This window comes from Plectropomus leopardus, chromosome 12 (assembly GCF_008729295.1).
Source record: "Plectropomus leopardus isolate mb chromosome 12, YSFRI_Pleo_2.0, whole genome shotgun sequence".
NCBI lineage: Eukaryota > Metazoa > Chordata > Actinopteri > Perciformes > Serranidae > Plectropomus > Plectropomus leopardus.
This window is the reverse complement of record NC_056474.1, coordinates 2,645,734-2,655,606: the sequence shown is the minus strand read 5'-3', so window position 1 is coordinate 2,655,606 and position 9,873 is coordinate 2,645,734. Positions and strand designations below refer to the sequence as shown.

At 38.2% G+C, this 9,873-nt stretch overlaps 1 protein-coding gene across 1 annotated transcript; it reads left to right on the top strand.

Moving 5' to 3' along the window:
* Positions 1-2,810: 2,810 nt before the first annotated feature.
* erich2 (glutamate-rich 2) lies at positions 2,811-6,548 on the top strand. Its single transcript, XM_042497425.1, has 10 exons — positions 2,811-2,828; positions 2,951-2,999; positions 3,122-3,156; positions 3,247-3,286; positions 3,382-3,433; positions 4,650-4,847; positions 4,924-5,045; positions 5,204-5,261; positions 5,353-5,424; positions 6,328-6,548. The coding sequence occupies exons 2-10, from the start codon at positions 2,976-2,978 to the stop codon at positions 6,546-6,548; spliced, it is 822 nt and encodes a 273-aa protein (XP_042353359.1). The 5' UTR covers positions 2,811-2,828; positions 2,951-2,975.
* The last annotated feature ends 3,325 nt before the right edge of the window (positions 6,549-9,873 follow it).

Here is a 9,873-nt window from a genome sequence, read left to right as displayed (position 1 = left end):
TCGCTTAAACACACATGCACACGGTTCAATGGCATGTCGCTGTGCATGAGGGCGATCCCAGGAGAGAGCTCAGTCCGAGCAACTTCACTGCGCTGCCTAATTGATGAGTGTGTTTGTGTGTGTGTGAGAGGGAGTCGGAGGCGCAGACTAACCTGACCTCTCTTTAAACAGTGTTTCCAGCTCTGGCAGAAAGTGAGCAGCCTGTCAGTCATGAGCTCATTTGGTCTCTGTGAGAAGTCTTCGGCCTGTCAGTCTGACAGTTTATATCGTCCTGAGATTACAAGACAACCGTGAAACAATACAGCCAAGCGCTGTGGAGACCTGAACCTATTAACCACACACACACACACACACACACACACACACACACACACACACACACGATACCTCCGTCCTCACATTCTCACACACACACATTTAAGACTGAGGGCAGCTCTTTCGATGTATGCGCAGCTAATGTAGCAGTTACAGCTACTTATTGGATGAAATATGGCTGACATGGAGGCTGGATGGAATCAGCTCGGCTATGTGTAAGAGAGAGAGCAGGGAGAGACAATCGCTCATTTATCCTTCAATCATTCTTCATTCATTTATCCATATTTGATTTATTTGCTCATTTCAGTGTGTAGTTTCCAACACGATAACAAAAAATACTCATACTTCAACTCCAAAGATGTAGCAGGATCACATTTTAATTTATTTTTTTAAACTTTCTTTAAAAAATGACAGATAAATCTGTCTTCCTTCTTTCCTCTAAAAAAAAAATACAAATTTTCCTTATAATATTTCTGCTCATTTCAGGAGAAAGAAGAAGAAAAACGTATAATATCTGTTTTTGTGAGGGGGAGGAGTTGTTACTGGGAGAGGCATGTCAGATAATTTCTTAAGCACTTTTTTTTTTTGGCTTCGGGAAGGAGAATACAACTTTTGATGGCTGTATTTTAGCATTTTGTTTATTTAACTGAAATTACACAATTTCTCATAGCCAGAAACTGTAAAAACAGAAATTGTCATTGGATTTTCAAATGTCTGATGGTCCTTCGACACAGTAGGTGGGACAAACACTGTCAGGAAAAAAATTAAAAATAAATAAATAATCAAATCTGATCTTGAAATACTGCAATTTCAAAATCACCCCACGGCCTGTCTCATTTAAAATGTTGACAAAAAGTAAAGTGTTTGCAATAGCTAACCGACATGCACCGCAAGAGTGAAAAACCAAAGCCAGTCCAGGATTTTGTCTTAAAGTTTAAACACTCCCTAAATTTTTCGAGTATGATCAGAGTTGTCACATATACACCATAATCAAAAACAAAGCAGTTGTTAATTATCAACTAATAAACTGTTGAAATGTTACAAATACTCTATAATCTGTCAGTAGGTTTATACAAACAAAGTGTCTCCAAATAGGTCTTTAATTATTTATTTTTAAATGACAAACTAAACATATACAAAACATCAGGTAAAAGGTAAAAAAAAAAAAAAAAAACTATATTGAAAGATTCATGTAAAAATTCAGTGTACAAATGATAAAAATGATGAGATGATAAAATAAATAGATAAATAAATAAATAAAAAAGGCAGAAACCAAACTAAACAACAATATATATATATATATAACAGGAATAAACAGATGTTCAAACGTACAAATTCACAGTATTTGTCCAAATATTTCTCTGACCCGCATGTTTATATAATTTCCCGGCAGCACTTGAAGGCAGCACTGACTCAGTAGCTCTGTTACCATGGTAACGACTGTTTACATTCTGTTGCGTCGTAACCGCCGTCTGTCCTCCACTGACTGTAACTTAGCCGGTTAGCTAGGTTAACCACAGGAAAGTTTAAGAATTTTACGGATTATTTCCTCCAGTTTCAGTCCCTTTTTCTTCCTCAATGAGCAGGTGAGCAGCTGGTGTCCACTAACATTTACTACGCCAACTTTATTCACAAAATATTACACTTTGTTTTGCAATGGTAGCTAGCCTACCTGCTAATTTAAAGTAGCACTTAATTAGCTCCCATGAGTTAGCAGGCCTGTTTTTTGTTTGTTTGTTTGTTTGTTTGTTTTCATTTTTTTGAATTCGTTTTTTCTGGTTTCTCCATACATTACTAAAATATATTTCCAAATTCAGCTATGTAACAAACAGGAAATGGGACACTGCAAACATAACATTTTAAAAAAGAGAACAAAAACCATGCAGGACAAACTATATATAACTATTTACATATACACATATAAAGGTTATCCAAAGTATCAAAAAAATGTAAAACTTATAATAACAAATGTCTAGTGTTTTCTCAGCTTTGCTATTTCTTTTTGGGATGTAATGTTTTATTTCTATTTTGATTTTTTGTATTTTGTATTTCTTTTTAGTCTGTTTACATTCATGAATGTAATATTTCCCACAAAAAATTTAAAAATAAACTCCATTGACGTTATTTATCTCAGTACCGTGAATGTTGCGTCAGCAGCAGAATAGAATAAAATAAAAGGATAAAACACAAAAAGCGGGACCTAAAAATTTCTGGTAAGAAATAGTATTTTAACCTTAACTAGTGTACAAAGTGGTGGAATAAGTCACCAATATTTACTCAAGTATTAAACTTAAATTTTAATTCCTAGTACTTGTACCATTATATATGGGTATTTCCATGTTATGCCACTTTCTGCTTCTTCTCCAGTACTTGTCAGAGGTAAATATTGCATCATATATCATAATCCATGCTGATTAATTCATAAATCAAGCTTTACATGATTTAACTGCTGTAATCTGATGTTCAGGTTAGAGTGTTTGGGGAAATCTTCCACCAGTTCAACCTCCAAACAGGTAAACACCAAAGAAAAGAGTCAACTCTGTTTTATTATAACACTAGTTTTCTGTCTGCATGATATTATAGTGCAGCTGTTCGTGTAAATAATGACATTATTCTGATCTGTACCTGGACGTAGGTGGCAGGACGAGTTCCCTCCGCTGATGCTGAGAGGCGCAAACCCAAAGGTAAATCAAAACCTCACATCCCGACTTATTTCCTTATTTTAAGACAGACATGAGACATAAGATGTGACCTGAGTTTCACCTTGTGTTTCATGACAAGCTTATATTGGGATTATGTTCTAGAGAAAGTGGAGAAAAAGACCGTCACCGATAAAGCTCGGTGAGAAAAGTCCCATATTAGCAATTATAAGTTTATAAGTCATACACACCATGCTCATCCAGTGTTTTCATTTCTTCATTTTGCATCCAGCAGGAGTGTTCCTGCCCGGGCGCTGCCTCGCTCTGTACAGGTGGGTTCTCTAAACAAGACTAAACCACGACTGGACTGACAGAAACACATTTTGCATTATTGGCTGTAATCTTTTTGTTTTGGTCTTTCTCCAAGGTTTCTTGCCAGGACACTCGAAAGTCCGGGCTTCCAATGCAGGATACAGATGGTGTGTGATGGGAAAACTCATCTCATCAGTACATTTCACATTGTGTTTGACAATTATGAAATCTGTTTTTAAATTTAGAGATAACAATGTCTGTTTCATTCACGTTATATAAACCAGCAGTTTACGCTTTTTCTCTTCATACATGATTAATATTAAAAGGATATTTCAGTCAGTGTTTGTACCCGCCGTAGATGGTGGTCGGAGTCATGCTTTGGAGAAGCAGCAAGAGTACTGACACTGAAGATACTACTACTACTAATAATAAATATAATAAATAATAATAATAATAATAATAATAACAAATATTTTCAATCTTCAGCACAAAGTGCTTCCCAAATAAAAAGCTTTACAGAATAAAATAAATGTCTGACACCCATGCTGCCCTGACATTAAAACACAAAAAATAAAATAACAATGTGTACAAAAACATGTGAGGGTGCAAAATTAAGAATGCAATTTTCTAATAAGTATATAATAAATAATACAAATTATTTTTATTAATTTTTTTTAATATAATTGTTTTTAGTGATGTGCACATGACAGAACAAGTGAGGACATGATGAAAGCAAAGAGAAGAGGACTAACCTAATTTAAAGGTAAAACTAAGACTAAAAGAAGAACCGCATGTATAGGCGAATAAAACCTAATGAATAATAAGAAATAATGTCACATAAAACTGGTTGACAGCCAATAAAAGAACAAAGTCTTGAATTTAAAACAGGTGAAAAGTGGAAATATGAAGTGCGTAAGTTCGCCGGTAGAAAAACTAAAACAGGACCACTATAAAATGCAATCATAATAACTTTAAAATATAAAACCATCAAATAGTAATTTGAGGAGAGGGCTTTCTTATAAAAGTAAGTTTTTCGGAGGCTCTTAAAAGTTTCAGTGGACGGGGGGGCTGCAAATCCTGTTGTAGCCACCTAAAAACAGCTGCATGCTTATACCTGGTCTAAACAGGCTCTCGGACTGATGTGGATTTTTTTTAAAGTGGCTAAAATACATTTTCACAGCACTACATTGTTTAGCTTCAGTGTCGGTGCTCCGGCTGCTTCTCCAAACTCGGGGTTTGCCAATCTAGTGTAAGAAATACACCGACTCTGGATAAGAACCTCACACAACCACACTTAAAAAGACTCAAATGATCTCTTCATAGAGTATTAACTGTTAACTGCCCAAAAACAAATTGTTTTGTTTGTTTGTGGTTCTCCTGCAGAGCGCTCACCGAAGGAAACCATCAGCACAAAACAGAGGTCTGCTCTGAATTCAGTCTGCGATCCGACTGATGTAACGGCACCAACACAAAGTCTTAGGTGTGATTTCAGCGTGAAAGAACACACACCGTCGACCGCAGCGCTCGATGAAGAGCTGAAAATGAAAAACTCGAGGAAAACTCCGGGCTCCGCTCTGACAGGCAGGTTATTGTAACAAAATGCAGAGTCAGAAATGCAGCAAGAAAAGAAAGTGATGATTGTGTTAATGGTCGCCAGGCGGAGCGACACTTTCTCCTCCACCAGCCGAGACTGTGTCTGCACATGGGGAGGAAGAACAGACGGAGGAAGAGGAGGGAGAGGATGAAGTCATTAAGGCACCAGTGGAGCTGATAATGGAGGTATTTCACACTTCATGCTCTGCTGAGAGCGCGGGATAAACTGTAGCAGTTTTTGTTTTATTTCAGACGCCAAAAATCATTTCAATCTTTAAGTCAAAGATATATTTTTACTCAGCTTGGATTTTCTCAAGTAAAAAACAGAAAATGTGTGGTTTCAGTTCCTCAGAGCTGTGATGGACAGAGACTTTCAGCCGGCCAGCAAGCTGTGTCAGATGAGTGTGTATCCTGCAGCCATCAACTGTCCGTCTGTCAGTCAATAAATCAGCCACCGGTGAAGTCAGTGTCGCCTCTTCTCTCCTCTCTCCAGTTCTCATCTATGAACCAGACAATCCTGAGGCCTCCGAGTTTCTCCCGCTGATCCAGAAGAAGCTGTTAGAGGGTGAGATCCCATCGATACAGACGCAAATCACACACGACGCATTACACGCCCAATATGTCCACAAGAGTTCGACATACTTTAGTGTGAATGAACAGTATCGGAGCTGTAATTACTTCATCACTTCCTGAGAGCCTCCTCTCACGATGAACGTCCGGCCCAGTCGCCAGAAGAAATTCTTGCTGTGTTTCTGCAAACCATGAGTAAGTTATATCTGAAAGTTTTGTAGCAACCTGTTGCATTTCCTGCCGGTATGGTGTCACAAGAAGTGTTTTTTTTTGTTTTTTTTTTGTTTTTTTTACAGAGAATCGTTGCTTTTCTTGTAGGATAGTACTACAATAGTGGGTTTTTCTAAACTGAGAATTGATTCCTGTCGAAACAGCGCCACAGTGGATTTACTTGATCAGTGCCACAAGAAGGAGTTGTTTGTGCTTTTCCTGCTCGGATAGACGAGCCAAAACATGCTGTTCTCCTTCCCATTGCCATGTGGTTTTTATCCCCGAGCATAATCAGGCGTTAAGCAGCAACGTTAGCACATAAAGTTTCAACATATTTGCCACATAATAACATTTTAATGTAAAATTTGGAAAGTTTTCTGGTGACTGGGATGTTAACTTGCGTTTTTAGGGTTTTTTTTACATCTGTAGGAGTTCTTCACCTGTTAAAAAATGTGAGCTGCAATACGCTTATAATGTCACCCAATAAATAAGCTAAAAATATGCTAAAATAGAATAAAATAAATTCAAAGATATATATATCATTGATAATCTAAAAGAACATTTCAGAAACTCGCACATACTCTTTTAGCACACTCGATGGGATGCTTGTGTGGAGGATCAGACGTAGTCACACAATAATCCTGAATTTTCCAGAGTACAACGTGAATTTGTGCCTTTTTTCCAATAGAGCAAGAGACGGAGCAGAGCACCGAGGAGGAAGACAAAGATGATGATGATGATGATGATGACGATGATGACGCTGACTCTGGGAGTGACGGGGAGTCATCTCACAGCTCAGACTCCTCCTCTTCATCTTGCTCCTCCTCCTCCTCAACATCAGATGACGATGAAAACGAAAAGCAAGTAACCAGACACAAGCCGTGTCCTCCTTCTCACATTGCACCCTAAAAAAGAGCCAATGTAAGTTCACCAGATATCTCTGCTTACAGCGCCGTGTTACTGTGGGAAAATCTTGTTTGTTTTCATTCACAAAGCTTCTTTGCACAGTTTTTGTGCAGTTTGTAGATGCACGGAAAACCTGCTAATAAAATATTCATTGTGGACCAAGATGAGGTCATGCTTTCCTGAAAAATAAACGTTCAAACTTGGAAATACAAAAAACATTACAGCTAAATATTTTTTCCCCAATTGAGCCCTTATCCATGTATGTTTGTACGTTGCTGCAAACTATGTTAAATTTTTTAATTTCACATAGCAGAAATGTTGAAACTTTATGTTTTAGTTTCACTTTATGAGTTTATGTTATGACAATGATTTGGTTGACAACGTAACGTATTCATGGTCTGCAGAAACGTAAAATACCGACATTTTCTTCTGGCATTCGGGCTGTTTATTAACAGAAAATCAGTCTGAAACTACTTTGGTAACTGATTAACAAATAGTTAATTCATCTGAATAATGTCAAAGAATATGAGAGCATCGTGTCTGTGGAAATACTGTATTCAAACATTAGTTTGGCCTCCTGCAAAGAGAGGCACTTAAATACTCAGAAATCGTGAAAATACCTTTAAAGATGCAAAGAAAAAAAGTGTGTTTAGCTCCTACTGTTTGCACTGAGGATTCTGTGTGTTTCCATTCATCCTGTTTTCATGCACTTTATTAATATATATAAAGTATACATTTCAGATATAGTTAACCCTTTGACATCAGTTTTCTTGTGCTGCATTCAGACGCCTTTCACAAGCATTTAAACCTCTAAAACCTGGTAAATTTAGCTTTATTTCTTTCAAAAACATGAGAATAAACACAATAAGCAACTTGACAAGAAATGTCCCGCAAAGTGACAAAATAATTAAATAAATTTCGACAAAGAAATTATCTGAATATGCGCAGGGAGGAAGTGTTGGATATCAACCAAGAACTTAGATGAAAAAAAAATAGATTTCAAATAATGTTAGAGAAAAAAATATTTAATTTTTTCTTTCTTAAGGTCATTTTCTTGGGTTTTTTGGTAACTTTTGACTAATTTCTTGCTTGTTTTTGGGCTGTCAATTGTTAAGTAGCTCATCACCCTTTCCCCATGTTTTTGAGGGAAATTTAGCCAGTTTGCTCAGGTTTCAAAGGGTTAAGCAGTACCAGTAAAGTGTTTTTTATCCATGACGATGCATTTTTTTGAGCTGACAATAAAGCACCTTTCTCTGTGATGCTCCGCTCTCTGTGCACACTGTATCGTCACTTTACTCCGCTCCTCTCTCACACAGCTAATCCATCCTAACGTGGAGCGCTATCAGCCGGTACATTCGGAGTTCACATGGCAGAGCTTATCTTTATGACTCGTCTCAACGCACGACTAGTGAAAAGAGACGGTACGAGCGCCATCTGATAAAGGCTGTGTGATTTGCAGAGACTGAATGACGGTGGCTGCTCATTCGGTGCCATTAGGGCGACAGTAAGTCACAGCCTGGTCGCCGCGAGAAATGATGGCACTGTACATTTCTGAAAACCAAGAATATGTCACATGTGCCTGTTTCTCACATATCATATTAATATTTCTGTACGAGCTGACTGTCATCTGGAGGTGGAGGGGATGGGCGATGGAGCGTCACCCAGGCGAGACGTCTGCCAAGCCGCGGACAACTTTTCGAGACCAACAAACTAAACCGGTCGTGACTTAGCAAAGCATTGCTGTGTTTCCAGCAGCATTTTAACCAACAAACCACAGTGTTTTGGGGAACCTGTCACGATGTTTCCAGCAGCTTTTCAGCCTGTTAACTTTGATGTTTTTAAAGGGATACACTGCCATTTTTTCAGCCACTTAATGTGGATGTGTTTTTGGGGCCCATGGCTCTCCTTCCAGAGACATTTGCTGTCTCTTAGCCCCCAAATGTGGGTGTGTTTTGGGAGCCTGTCAGTTAACTTGGGTGGTTTTTAGGGACCCATCGCTGATTTTCCAACGGCTTTTTTGTCTCAAAATATGGGTGTTTTTTAGTGACCTTCGGCTCTTCTTCCAGCGACATTTCAGCCCCTAAACATGTTTTTTAACCCATGACTTTTTTCAGCAGCATTTTAGCCCCCAAATGTGCATGTTTTTATTGATCCATTGTTGTTTTCCCTGCTGCTTTCAAGTCGCCACATTAGGTTGTTCTTTTGCAAACCTGTCACTGTGTTTCCAGCAGCTTTTCAGCAGACTGACGTTGATGTTTTTAGTGAAATGCTGCTGTTTTTCTGGTGGCTTTTTAGTCTCAAAATGTGAGTGTTTTTTAGCAAGCCATGGCTCCTCTTCCAATGACATTTCAGCCCCCAAACGGATGTTTTTTAGGGACCTGTTGATGTTTTGCCCGTGGACTTTTAGCAACCAAACGTCAGTGTTTTTTGGGAATCTCTTGCAGTGTTTACAAAGGTTTGTGAGCTCACTAACCTGGATGTTTTTTAGGGACCCATTGCTATTTTTCCAGCGTTTTTTGTAGAACCAAGTAACCCATAGCTAACTGTTTTTCCAGTGACTTTATAGCCTCTAAACATGCGTGTTTTTAGGGAACCTTTCACTGTGTTTCCAGCAGCTTTTCAGTCAGCTAACTTTGGTGTTTTTTCAGGGCCTGTTTCTGATTTTCCAGTGGCTTTTCAGTCCCAAAATATGGATGTTTTTTAGCGACCCATGGCTCTTCTTCCAGCAACATTTCAGTCGGTTAACATGTCACATTTTTTTCTTCAGAAACCCATCACGGTTTTTAAACAGCTTTATAGCTTCCTAAACTGGGTGTTTTTTGGGAATCTTTCACTGTGTTTCCAGCAGTTTTTTGTTGTTTTTTAGGAATAATGGCTCTTCTTCCAGCAACATTTCATCCCCAAAACACAGATGTTGTTTAGGAGCTCATCACTGTTTTTTCAGCTGCATTTAAGTCCCCAAATGTTAAGTGTTTCAAGGACTTGAGGCTGTTTTTCCTGCGTCTTTTTAGCACCAGGCATGGGTGTTTTTTAGCAACCCATTGCTGCTTTTCCAGCAGGGATTGTGCTTCCAAAACTGAATATTTAAAGAAAAAAAGAGATCTTCTCCCATAACCTAGTGTTTGTCATGCCTAAAACTAAAAGCATGTTTCAAAGCAAAGTTTAGATATATCATCCACATAATGATGTATCTTTTGTTAATGCCAACCTTTTTTCTGGCAATTGGGTTGCAAGTCAACGCCCTGCAGGCTGGATTCACTCTGATGTCTCAGTGTTATTGTCCATGTCAAGGTCATAAAAAAGGGCGTGCAGAAATTATGATGCATTC

Bases quoted from the DNA above. Each gene is read 5' to 3' on its own strand.
- erich2 (XM_042497425.1), top strand. From the start codon at position 2,976: ATGCTGAGAGGCGCAAACCCAAAG. The intron at 3,157-3,246 runs GTGAGAAAAGTC...TTTTGCATCCAG, and splicing joins ACCGTCACCGATAAAGCTCG to CAGGAGTGTTCCTGCCCGGG. The intron at 4,848-4,923 runs GCAGGTTATTGT...AATGGTCGCCAG, and splicing joins TCCGGGCTCCGCTCTGACAG to GCGGAGCGACACTTTCTCCT.